Consider the following 14,111-nt stretch of genomic DNA (forward strand, 5'->3'; position numbering starts at 1 on the left):
TTTCTTTAACAATTATTTCATTCTGGTCCAGTCCAAAGGATTGCAGCTGGAAGTGTGTCTGTTAGAGTACATATGACAGATTAGCCGTGACTCTAAATCTGGTGTTTATGCTTTCTTGATTGCAAATAGGGAATTCGGTATTCAAAACTCCTTCAGACCTGGGACGTTACTCCAAGGGTGTCCTGGACTCAGTGGAAAGTCTCTGCAATATTCTGTCAATCAGGTCTCTTTGGATATCTCTTAAGAACTTTCTGATATAGTTTGCTGCAACATTTATTTTAAATACTTCCTTATGGACCAATAAGAATTTTAGCTGTTTGGTATTAGTCATAGTTAAAACAGAAGTTTAAAAAAGAGTGTGTAGGCCTCATATAGTAGGATTGTAGTGATTATAAACAACTTTTTAGGTAAAAAATTTTCAGCAAATTTTCTGGAAGAAGAGCTAGACATCTCAATGTCAGGCCATGTAATCTTATTTAGGTACCTTACTGTGTTCAGCATGGGGTTTCTGAATTATCCTCTGGAAATGCCTGTCTCAGTTGGTCGGAAAAGCAGTCCTAGGCTCTAGGCAAGACATGTCACCATATCAGCTGGCATGAAAATGTCCCTGGCAGAGAGGCAAAGCCAGAGAAGCAAAGCTCTCTGCTGAAAACCAGCCTATAATGTAGTCTCTTCTAAATAGCGGTGAAGGCTCTCATGCAAGTGTATGCTTAGTAGACCAGATTACATTAATTTATTGAGAAGTTTTACATTTCCTAAAGGTAGAAGGAAAACTGACTTGCTATATTATCAAGGCACTGGACTTCCTGAAGGTATCTGATATGTTTATGGTTATTGGCAACTCTTACACTGAATAAGAAGATGGAAATGCGTTTAACATACTTTGTCCTTTCTCATGTCCGTCTGAACAATGATGTCTTTGGAGTGGTGACCCAAGGACTTGGTCACGTAGATGATAATATAGAGAAACATTCCCTCAAAACTGAGGGTTTTTTGGCTTCCTGGTTAAACAGAGGTGCCGAGGGAAGCTTGACCTGGAGCCCAGATATGCATGGGCTTCCTGAATGCTGGGTCCTTGCTTAGGCACTGTGCCCTGCGCAGACCCTGGGACATAACATGAGCAGTCCTGGGGCAAATGCAGGAGCATAGAGGAGGACTGACAACCCTTGAGTGTCAAAATGCAGGTTCACTTTCTGAAATGCAAGATTTTAAGTATGGTTTGTCTAAAAGTTGATAAATAATCAGGCTAGAGTGAGTTTGGATGCTATCGCTTTGCTGGGCTGGCTGTTCATATCACATTTATTTTTGTGAGCAATATGAAGTTGTATGGATTCCCCAGAAACCTGCTTTTAAATGAAGCAATTTGATTTTGTCAGATTGCAATAGAAAGAAGTAGGAAAGTTATGATAATAATACAAACATTTTGGACTAGATCCTGCCCCAGTGGGTCTTTTCTTCAAACACAAGCAGAATGAGAGGTTTATCCCAAGATGCTGGTGAAATCTGGTGATGGCCAATTTAGAAAAATGGTAAATTTAATATTTTGGGAGTATTATGTTCAAGCACATAAAAAGAGTTAGAACAAAATATATCAAGCCAGTATCATTTCTTCACATATGTCATGAAAGTCAGGATATTTAATACATAGGAACAGGACTTACTGCTCCATAGAAAAGATCTATAATCATTTATTTTACAGTTTAAGAAGCTTAAAGAACTAATGAAAGCAAAAGTGATATCACATATAAGCAGATATAGGAAGATGCTATGTAGGTGCAGTTAATGAAATGGGAATTAAATGTGATACCTGGATAGCTAAGGTGCAGAGTTAATTTTTAAGTTACTTCGTCGGATGTAATGATGAAACCATTAGGAAAGATGTCAGAACATCACTTGTCATCTTGGAAATAGGTTCTCTAAAGCACTTTCAGGAAGTGCTGAAAAGAAAAAGAAATCTGAAAAGACATATTGCAATTTAATGTGATAAAACTCCTTAGCAAAACCCAAAGGCAAATGGCTTTAGCTACGTCCAGCCTCAGCTGGAAAGCTGAATCATTCAGATTGCTTAAACTTGGAATGATACGCAGTGATTCCTCCTAGTGCTTCCTTCATCTGAAACCTCTGCGTGCTCAAAATTACCATAAAGTTAATTGATCTTAATAATCAAATATAATGCTTCAATATATGCATACTCAAATACGGGGCTTAACTTTAATAAAATAATTACCTGGAAAATGCTGTGCTGAAGTGATCTGATCTGAATTACCTGAATTTGTAGAGTTCAATTTATCTGCACACACGCATTGGAAAACAGTCCATCCAGTCACATATAGGAATATAATAACAGTTTAGGCCAACTTGTTATCTAATGGATCAAAAAAACCTAAATAGCTCACAACCTTTCCCCTTCAGAGGCATCTTGGTCACCTGGTGATGTGCTGAGATTTACCTTCTCATGTGCTGCTCCAGTGTGTGGGGACCAGACTGACTCAAGGGATGGACTAACAGGCTGAGAGAGTTGGGGCTGTTCAGCCTGGAGAAGAGAAGTCTCCGGGGGGATCTTATTGCAGTCTTCCAGTTCCCAAAGGGGCTACAGAAAAGCTGGGAGGGACTTTTTACAAGTGCATGGGGTGATATAATGAAGGGTAATGGTTTTAAACTGGAAGAGGGGAGATTTAGACTGTATATTAGGAAGAAATTCTCCCCTGTGAGGGTGGTGAGGCCCTGGCCCAGATTGCCCAGAGAAGCTGTGGGTGCCCCCTCCCTGGCAGTGGCCAAGGCCAGGTTGGACGGGGCTTGGAGCAGCCTGGGCTGGTGGAGGTGTCCCTGCCCATGGGGGGTTGGACTGGGAGAGCTTTAAGGTCTTTTGCAACCCAAATCATCCTGTGATTCTAAGACTACACCTCTAGGAGCCAACAAACACCTCTTTATTTTGTGTTGGGACTCCTACAGCTTTGACTGGGCCCCTTTTCTATGTTGTTCATGCCACTAAATACAAAAGAATAATTAAGTAGTTTTGTGTGTCTTGCCATACTGGATGCATGTCCACTGCATTGCTGGCATCACAGCTTGTTTCTTTCCATAGTCTTGGTAGCAGAAGTTGGCAGGAGGCTTCTAACTGGGTCCTAAGCATGATGTTGGCAAAAGGAAAAAGTTTTATAGCCATGCGAATGGCAAGTCCTTTGAAATCAGATGCATTTTCCAGGATAATTATTCTGTTTCTGCTAAATCTTCAGGCAAAACTTTCCAGGAATTAATATTCTTTTGCATCAGCCTTTGTAATGTGAAAGGCAGTATTTAGGTCCTTCCTAAGGGACACAAAGAAACGGTTGTAATGGAGACCAGAGCAAAATAAAACCGCCCACAGATTCAGGGAGGACAGCCTCCCAGAATCTCTCACACTGTATCAGCAGGTTTCCTTTAGGTGTTTTTTTTTTTTGGATCTGGAGCTCAGGATGGATCTGTGATGCTGGGAAACCTCTTCCCCCTGTGAGAGGGCATTATTGAGGCACTGAGGATTTGCAGAGCCTGCACGTCTCCAGTTTCTTCTCCCAAAGACAGCAGTGAAAGCTTTGCATTCGGAGCCCACTTTGTGTGTTGCCCTCAGTATAAATTGGAAGTGGTTATGAACTGAACATGAATGAATTATTTACCTCATCCAGCCTTGCCAGCCTTTCTGAGAGCATGGTGTTAATCTGTGGAGACCATCTATGTATGTGTGTGCGTGACAAGAAGGGAGAGCATACGCAGAGAAAGATGGAAACCAGAAACTTATTTGATGAGCTGTTTAAAATAAAGGGAGGGGATGGGAACCAAAGACATAGCACAAAGCAATCCCCTTGGTTAAATCAGAAATTGTTTGATGTCTGACAATTTTGAGCCCTTCTGCAGTCTCTTCTGCTTTTCTACAGCGGAGATTTAACTCCTGCAAGGGAAGCAGAAGAGCCCTTAAGAGGCTTAATCTGTGCACTGGAGTGCAGTTTAATCTTCACCTCAAATCTCTGCCTAGAGATCACAGGGAGAAGGCTGGAGAGATCCTGTTATTGATTTCAATGAGTGTTTACCCACATTTGAGTACTGACATTACGAGGTTGTTATTAACATTGGTTAATGATTAAACCCTCTGAGTCAGCAGAAGAACACATTTGGGGCCCAAGCTTGGACTTCAGATGGACAGTGAAAGACCCTTGCTCTGTGAGGACCACCAGTGACTCCTTCTGCAGGGTCTTTCTCTTGGGTGGTGGTCACATTGAGTCTGAAGCCTCCAGAGACCTTTCTGTGAGAGCTCAGGGTGGGCAAGGATGCTCGGGGAGCAGGAAGAAGGAGTCCCAAAACTCTCAGTTCCCCCCCAACCTTGGTTTCACACCAACTATGAACACCGCTCAAGATGTCAAGAAAGAGCTAAATTTAACTAGGACCATTAAAATGAGACTTATCTATTATATATTAAGGTTCTCCAGTTATTTCACTTGTGTTGCTTATATTATAGTGAAGTAATATTCTGTTGTAATTGACTTCATAGTTATTCTCCAAAAATGAGTAGGACCAACCAGGTCGCATCATTGCAATGACATTACTGGCTTGACTTTTGCAACAATGAAGTGAAACAGACTCTTTCAAACATTATCTTTTATATGAAAAAATAGCTCACACCAAGTCATTTAATCATAATCACATTTCATTGACAGTAAATTTAACAAAATCACAATATACATCTGTAGCATGTATTTATTTATATATGTCACTTTGTATTAACCGTTAACTCTATGTAATAAAAATATATTACAACATTTGATATGTATTCACAAAACACAAGCCATTGTAAACAAAATAGACAGCACAGGCCCCATTTTCCAAAAATTTGAAGTCGAGATTTATTTTTTATTTTATTCCTGTAAACTGTAGGTTCTAATATAGCAGAATTTTATGTATCTGCCTTTACGTGAGTGAATCTGTATCTCTGAATTATCTATTGGGAGACTACTGAAATTTAGCTTACCTGGGACCCTAAAGTCTATGTTAACCCATGGCACTCGAGCATATTGTCATTATAAATTGGTCTGTGCATCTCTTTATCCGCGCAATTTAGAAAGGTTTTATTTATATTGCCATTTTTGTTCCTAAATAAATAGCCCCTGCAATTACATCCCGTTGTTATAAAAAAAAGTCAAATGGAATAAATTATAATGGCATATTTATAATAACGTAATCAAAACATGCCCTATCTACAGCAGCTATTACTAACGTGATTTCAGAACTATCTTTCTTCAGACTGGCTAGGTGCTTTTAGGAATAGGAAATAATCTATTTTCGTTATTAACAAAACAAAAATGTTTGAATACAGAAACTGGAACATTTTTAGCCCTCATTATATGAATAGTACTTACTCGTCCACGCAACCCCACGCTCCTTACAGCAAGGACTCGTAGAACCAGCCCCTAACATTGTTTTTAAAGCAAATAATCAACTAATTATCTAATCTAGGGGAAAATGTTTATATCTATCTGTATCTGGAAAGACTGGTAGTACATTACATTCCTGCAAGAATTCAGAAGGGAATGATTAGTGATTGCCAAATATATGGGATTTTTCTATCCTAAAATGACCTTAAGAAAATAAAAACACTATGAAGAAAATCTAAGGTTTAGAAAAATGCCCTATTTGTAAATAAAGGTAAATCAAGGCACCTTTTAGTTCTCTATTTCTATTTTCCAAGGCAATCTGTGATAATGGTTTTTCAAACATCTAACCTGGGAAGTCCTATAGTTTCTCTTATAAAAAGACCCATTCTTCACTCTGACTGATGCAAGTAGCTTTATTTTACTTAAATGAGGCCGGACTGGATGGCAGAGCATGGAGAACTTGTCCCAAGCCTTCTCACATGCTTGCTGTGTGACCCTAAGGACACTGAGTGTTTTACTGACACTTTTTTCCTAACAAAAGTCATTCAGTTCATGAGGTTTCTTTTTTGTATCTCCCTCACATAGGGATTTTGTGGTTAGAAGTTAATGTAAACCACTTTAATATTCAACAAGGGTGTTTTTATATTTTTGTTGAAGAACTCAAGCTAACATCAATGCAATGTGACTAATTCAGGGTCGCTGTGATGGCCAACAACAGGAAGGCTACAGCCACCTTTCCACCCCAGGCCACGTTGCATTCCCACTCGTCTCTCACCAGTTTGCACTGGCATTTCATCCCAAAGCACTGGTTTTCTTTTTCTTGGGGAACCCTTGCTGGATCAAATCCCAGGAGAATGGAGGCTTTCAATTTTTTGCTATTTCTGTAATTTTTTAAAAAAATTTGAGTTAAAGCTCTGCTTGTGTAACTACAGTGACAAGAAAACTGTTTCCTAGTATTCAATAATAGCTTCAAATGGAGATCCTTTTCCTATTATATCTTTGTAGGTTATTAGTCAACCATGTGAACTCATGCCTTTGGGTACATTGGAACAATGTGCAATAGTATTTCCTCAAAAAAAATCATATTTTACTACAAAATCACCACACATGCATGCTGTCACACATCCAATGCATTTGCTTCTCAATACACACATTTCTGAAGTGCACTTCCAGCCTATAGGTTTAACCATCTTTCTTATAAATATAGACATATATGATAAACTATAGCAACCTCTCTAGATCAGCATTATTTGCTTAAAAATCCTGAATACATATTTACATGACACACACCAGAACTATGGATAAGTAGACATTTTACAAAGACTGCAGCAGCTTTTTCCTCCATGTAAACTTTTATACCCCCCAGCAGGGACAGCAGCTGCCTTTTTGAGCAGGATGGTTTTCAGAAACTTAATCCATCAAAGATTTTTTTTGATATACTGAATGCTGAAAGCATAAAAAGCAAATTTAAAAAAAAATAGATTTAAGGCTAAAATGTTACTGGTCTCACTTACTCAGGCTTGGGGAGGTTACGAAAATACAGTCCCTGATTCTGCAAACACATAAGCCTCTGCTTACCCGTAACTATTCAGGGCTACTAAACCAAACACGTAGTGATCACAGGATCAGGATGTAACTGAGCTTTCTGGGCTGAATGAAAGATACTGAAATATTTAGTGATTCTTAGGGTCAAATAACAATGATATTACATAGGTGTGAAGTTTCTGGCTTTGCTTTTAGGCTTCGTTTAATCAGAAGAACATTTAATATGGCGAGAAGACAGCTCTAACAGTAGCGAAAAGCAAGCAGTTCCCAAAGGGTTGTTTCAAAGGTATTCGCTGCACATGTAAACATGTATAGGACAAGATATTCGGTCTTCTTCATTTAGGATTAAGAGGGGTAAGGGAACTATGAAACCTCAGGCATGTAGATCCAGAAAAACACTGCTTTTTGCAAACTACCTAAACCTTCTGGGCTTCAAGAATTAAACCAAGGCTTGTCCAGGTCTAGGTGTTTTCTGGTCATTCAAACAATATAAGTAGTTTCCACATAGTCCATCTGAAAACCGTTACAGTCTGCCCAACCCAACAAGGATCTTCCCATGGAGGCTGTGCTGCTCTTGTAACCTCAGCTCAGTCCATGGCAGCTACAGGACTTTGACAGCAACTTGACCTTTCTTTTTGGTGTGAATGGATGGCTGAGGGACCTGTTGAGCTCTCAATGTGGAAAGAAGTCACTGAAAAGACCACTGGAACCAGGGTAGCACGTAGCCTTGCAATGGCAGCAAAGTCAGTTTATAGTTCCCAGCCTTCCTGACCCTCAGCTTCCCATTAACATATATTCCTGCCTCAGTTTTGTAAACTCTAATGTTGCTCTGGAGTTGTTTTTGAAGTCAAGTCTAAGTTGCTTTCCCAAAATTATTTTTAAAAAATATGTATTTCCAGGCAAATCTTATTGTTGACCTGAAGTAGACTAAGATAATTTCCCACCACTATTGTAGAGCAAACAGTTGCATTGCTAAAATTAAGATGGTAAAGCACAGCAAGGGGCAGTGATGTGCCCCTTGGAAGCTGGACGAGATGACCTTCAGAGGTCCCTTCTGTGATGCTGTGATCTGCTGCAGCAGTCAGGCTTCATAAGGGTTTGTCTGGAACCTTTTTAATGCCTAGATTTGATTGTTCTTTTTTATTCAGAAATAAAACTTGAGCGGTTATAAAAAGTCTGCTTAAGGGCCACTGAAACAGGTTGTTGGGGTCTTTTACTCAAAAAGTGAAATCAGGGATAAGACTTATTTAGAGAAAGGTCATGCAGTTGCCTCACGTTGCAAGTGGGCATGGACGCGCATGAGGAACTCACTCAACCCTGCTTACATCTTTCCATTTGTAAACACCATGAGAACAGAGCCCTACACGTTTAGAAGACAGATCTATAAAACCTGGATAGATTTATCTAATGGGACCCAATTCTTAGGTGAAACCGCCAACTATTATGCTGATTTATGGGAGGAGGGGACCTGGTACTTATTATTTATTCAATAAACTCTTACCAGTCGCTCATAGTTTTTGCCAGATGCAATTACCCAGATCTTCACATTCAAAGTGGCTCAAAAACATAACATAAAACAGGATCCTCAATCACAGTTAGGGCTCTGAGATCGTATAAATAACTGTAAAATGAACAGCGGAAAAAGCTCAGAATCCACAAAATGACAAAGTGGACTAAATTCTCTTAATCATCTGCCAATGTTCTGCCTGCCAAATTTACAAGATATGAAGAAAATGTTAATTGAACATGCGTGTGAGGAATAGATATTGCATATGGACCGCAGATACCAACAAACAGAAAATTGCATATTGCCTAAGCAGCTGCACAATTTTTTGCACATGCAGTTCCATATTTTGGGCACACATTGTAGCCATACTTTACAAACTTTTCTCAAAAATATTTAAATAACAAATTGAAAATCCCCCCCACGCGCACACACGCATTTGTGATAGATAAGAGAACAGTTCCCCTTCATGATGGGAGATAATCAAGTACTGTGCATTGCATTTACCATCGTTATTCCAACTCACCCGAGTGAAAGCGTTGTATAGTACATGTAATACTCAGCAGACACAGAGTTACTCATATCTACATTCATCACTTAGACATACATTTTAGAAAATTTTGCCAGTTGCCTATAAGAATTCAGCCGAATATCTAGCACTTAACGAGCCACAGTATCGTATTTCTAGTGTCTTATAAAATGTGATCAGGAAATGTTAGGGTAATACTTTAATTTTGTATATTGAGTCAGTTTGTCAAGCGCCGGCATTTACAACTTTCGCTTGCTTCAGATGGGAGAAATACGACAGTGTGACAGAAAGCTGATGTAAGTAAAGGGAAATTATATTTATGCTCTGGTATAAGATTAATTCTAGAAGAAAGGCACCATGAAAGGAAAGACAAATTTTTAAACGTATACAAGGGGAGAGATTTATTGCTCATGGTGACACATAAATCAACCAGTAACTGACTGTGATACACAGGCTTAATGAGACAAGTCCAATGCTGTGTTCTTCTCCATCTTTTGCCAGCTACCCTAAATGTGCATTTATTTTTTTTCTGGAAAATTGTCATCCTCTATTTGAATAATTAATTTAGAATTTAAATCCTTCTAGAGCTGGGTTTATTGACAGACAAAACTCCCACTGACTTTGGAAGCAGCCTCATGTGTGAGTTGACAACTGTGGATTGCAACGATCATCCTGTTGCAATTGACTTAAGTAAAAGTGGTCTTAGTAAAACATATAACAATCTGATATAGAGCTTTTTATCTTTTTAAACTCACCAATAATCAACTTGGCAATATCTTGTATTCTGATATGGTCAAGTCATCAAACTGACTTGGATTTCTTAAGAAACAAGGATTGATATAGGTGTCGCACCTGAGAAAATCATGTTAAGCCTAAGAAGTAAAATAATTAAGATGAGGTAGACTATTTATATGCAGGAGGTGGTAACTAAAAAGTAATCCCACATTTTCAGTACTCAGGACCTTATTTTCTCCATATGATTCTGACTATATTTTCCCAATATGGCAGTGACAGTCAGAATATAAGCAAGGGTAGGAGGTAACACAGCCAGCTGTGTCAGCTATTATTATGCGTGAAGCCTAATTAACCAAGCCTACTCAAAATCTGGGCATGTATTTGCCATTTACCCACAGAAAAGAACCCGTATACTCTATGGCCACTGGGCAGAAACTTTCTTGATCCACCGAGCAAAAATTAATTTCATTTCTGATGTTAACTTACTGTTGTCTTATGGCCTTTAAGTCAACTGATTTAGAAACATGTGTGCAGAATTAAGGTCAGAATTGGTAGTGTCTTTTGCCAAAGTATTAACGTGAAACATTTGAAACCAATAATTTGAAAACAATTTTAAGGTTTTTTGAGGATGGCTCACTTTGTTCATGCAAGTTGGCTTAGAAATTGATTATTCCTAGAAATCAGAACAACAGAAATGAAAGCTGATTAATTGTCGCTCTTGATATTCTATGTCTTAATTAATAAGAAAACACTTGAAAAACTGTCTCATTTCATGGTGTTTTCACTGAATTGACAGAGGAGTCACTGAAAATTACCCAGGAAAGTAATTTTTATGAGTCACTGGAGGATGGCTCCAGCACCATGTGTCTACACAGCGGTTATGAAGCCATCTGCCAGCTGCAGTTGTACTTACAGTGAACTAAATAACGTTTACAAAAATTAAGATACTGTGGTGGTGTCTGAGGAAATGTGACATGTAGGATTGTCCTGGGTTTGAAAATTTTACTGATATTTAGGACTATGTTAACTGCAGGCTGAACCGAATGCATGGTAAATGTTAATAACTTTAATATACAGAGCTAAAATCTAGGACTAAGAAGATCTGTAATGAAACCTCCTGAGGTTTGCATGTTCAGATGTAGATTCAGATTATTGGCTGCACTCCTGTGGTGGGGAGGGGGTCTATTATTTTTGCTCTACTTGCTTTGGAAATGATGCTTTTAAAGCCAGCGTTGTGCTAATTTTTCCTTTAAAAAACTTACCTGTAGAAAAAAAAATACTAGTAACATTTCAGGAAAATATTACTTTTTTCTTTCCTTTTCTTCCTTTATTCTCTGGGCACAAAGTCCAGTTCTGCGACTTTGGGCAAAATGCATCTCTTTATAGGTCAGCTATACTGAAAGGTTATCAGGAGGCACCCTGACCTTTCCATCCTGTCTACCATTTCTATTTTTCTGAAATTTAATGGGGAGAAAACGAATGGGACTCTGTGGCAGTTACTTAGAAAACTTAGAGCAGACATGGCTGAATCCAGCCTGTAGCGTACTTCAAATATGATTCTTCATTCAGTTCTACAGGATTGTTTGAAAAATATGAATAAAGAGAAGCTGAAAGCTATGTTGGGCACTGCATGAGTATCTAGGTAAAGATTTTTCTGTTAAGCTTTCCCAAATTTTCTATATGGGATCTACTCAAGCAACTGCTTTGGGGTGGTTTTTGTAAAACCAGCTTGGCAGCTCTATTGGAGGGAGCCTTACCTGTGACCAGTGAAAAATACACCACAAATATCCCTGTGCAGCTTTTTAGAATAATCTTATGATGGCACCAGTTTGCTCCCATTGCTTTCATGAGTCCTTCTCCTGAGCACTAGCTTTTTGTCCTATGTGTATGTGCAATTGCTGATCGAAATCAAGGGGAGATTTGTATCTGCGAAGCCTGCGGGACCACAGATCAGCAGCGCTCTTCTGGTTGGAGGCAGGAGGTACAAAGCAGGCTGCCTCCCTTAGGTGTTACATGGGCTACTGGGACACGGCTGGGCTGCAACCTGTCCATGACTGCCTCCCAAAATCTTCACAGCTGAGAATAGCAAAAGATAGGCCAGTTACTTGTGTTTCTCTTATATTATGTGTCTTGTAGGTCCCATATCAGGGTCCTCATTCATTCAGCTGCAATATATTCCGATTGTGCGATTCGCTCGTGAGGGCAGAGGAGTTGATGGAGCTCCTTTTGAGGATCTTGTTTATGATGTCCTTCCATGTCTTCTTGTACTGATGCCGTAGCAAAGAGTACACAAAAGGGTCTGAAACAACTTTGCTGTAAGCTAAGCACTTGGAAATGATTCCCCAGTGGGAATTGATGTGGACCACAGAGGATAATTCAACAAGTCTGTGGAAAAAAGGCAGGTTGAAAGAGTGAATATTCATATTAAAAACATGGAGTAACAGCAAAACTGTAAGCCAATGACCCACCCTCAAACCTCAATTTATTCCTGGGCAATTGCAAGAAAACAAAAGAAAAGAAAGCCATACTCATGAAAATGTGGAGACAGTGCTCTCCTTATACTTATTTCTGTTTCCCAAAGATGGAACTACACAGCTCCTGTCAGAGTGCCTTGACCTCCAGACTTCAAAGCATCCTTGACTCTGTACATTTAGGTGTTCATTTACTGAGGCTGGAAACAGACCTTGCATGTGTTGCCTCCTAAAAGGCTCTTGTTATCATTTACTGTAATAAATGTTGAAGAATTTAGTGCAAAATAGAATAAAAACGTGAAGCAATATTCAGAAGAGCCTATTTATTTGTTATTGGAATACTCCTTTTGGAGACTGAAAACTGAGTCCAAACCTCTGATGTGGAGATGGGTTTTGAACTCATCTGGCTTTCTCAGGCCATGAAGGTACTTGATAAATGAGCATCTCTCTCTGGAGTACTGTAACCTAGTCCTGTTTTTTCTGATTAGTGAATGCCCTGTTTGGGATCATAAATACTCTGAGGTAAATACATTTCAAAGAAAGTTTACTGGTGTTGAAAAATATGCAGCATCTACTCATACAGTCGCTTCCTACATAACCTATCCTCGACCATTACGCTTTTAGCCTCTGTGCCACTACTTATCCATATGGACAATTTATGTTACTTTCTCTGATTATGCTAGGGTTTTCAGTCCTAGTAAGATCTCTTGTTTGAAAGTAAAGTTTCTCATTTGATATTTCACTTCCTTTTTTTTTCTTCATTTAGTGCTTTTGTGGTGTAATGTGTGTCATAAAATCATGTTTCTGGCAGCTAAAGTTCATCACAGACTTAATAAAACTGAAAAGAATGAAAGGAATCTCCCCAGGTATGTTACCTGTTGACTTTCACACTTAGTGTCACCACTGAATCCATCATGACAGCAAATTTAACCAGAAATATTATAAAAGGTTATTTCCGCATAGCCTAATATAACTTTCTAAGTGCTAATGCAAAACCTTACTTTGAGCACTAAAGTTCAAAACTGGGACACAAAGTGGCAAATATGGAAATACTATTGCTTGGTCTCATGGGAGTTATATTCCGCTAGTATTAGCTATCTGAAAGTCCAACATATAGCCTGAGCTCGTGGTTCTAGGTCCCCTCTGGGGTATCTGAGAAAACACCTCGCTGGTGCTATTGAGCTTTCTTAGCCAGTGCAGCTCCTAGAGCTCTTTAAACAGTTTGCTCATAGGAGCACACAAGGAAGGAAAAGTCATCATTAAGAGATGGCTTAATATATCTTGAATTTAAAAACTGGTCAGTTTAAAGGCCAAACATATTCACCTGCAACAAATTTAGCAAGGCAAAACTTTTAACTCTTTAGGGGTGGGAGGGAGAAAGGGAAGAGCTTTCTACACTTCCCATACCTACGCTAGCATAGCTAGTTCACTTGTACTGAGATTCAGAGTATTTTTGAAATATTGGTAGCTCCATAACGTTTTCTTTCCTCATGCCTTTGAGCAACACTGAAGGGCAGTTCTGTTCAATGGCAAATACAATTTTTGCTGAAGCTGTCTTCAGCAACCCATACTCTTAAACCTGCCTGGGAAATACTTCAATTGCTGATGTTTCTTAAGACAAAGCATCATTTCCAAGGAGCTGTCTGCAGCACGGTTCCTGCAGCAGCAATGACAATAACGTCAGTACTTCAAGAAGTTCGAAGATGAGGATTTTTTTCCTCAGTCTTTTTTTTGTTCCTCCTTCCATAAACTTTTACTACATCATGTTATTTAAAATAGTGCTGGCAGATGGCATGGTTCAGTCATCTGAGCGTGAAACTGGAACTAAGGAGCCATAATTTGTTACACCACTGACTACGAGCTTCTGTCTTCTCTCTCCGTTCTGGTTCGCCTCGACTGCAAACTCCATGGTGAAATCTCTCTTT

The 14,111-nt window shown here is 39.1% G+C and overlaps 1 protein-coding gene across 1 annotated transcript in view; it reads right to left on the minus strand.

The window, feature by feature from the left end:
• Positions 1-11,868: 11,868 nt before the first annotated feature.
• Positions 11,869-14,111, minus strand: part of GPR26 (G protein-coupled receptor 26) — a 13,666-nt gene continuing 11,423 nt past the window's right edge. The window contains exon 3 of the mRNA XM_010184070.1: positions 11,869-12,100. Coding sequence (XP_010182372.1) covers positions 11,869-12,100 — 232 coding nt within the window. The remainder of the gene's footprint in view (positions 12,101-14,111) is intronic.

This window comes from Mesitornis unicolor, unplaced genomic scaffold (assembly GCF_000695765.1).
Source record: "Mesitornis unicolor isolate BGI_N332 unplaced genomic scaffold, ASM69576v1 scaffold2725, whole genome shotgun sequence".
Classification (NCBI taxonomy): Eukaryota; Metazoa; Chordata; class Aves; order Mesitornithiformes; family Mesitornithidae; genus Mesitornis; species Mesitornis unicolor.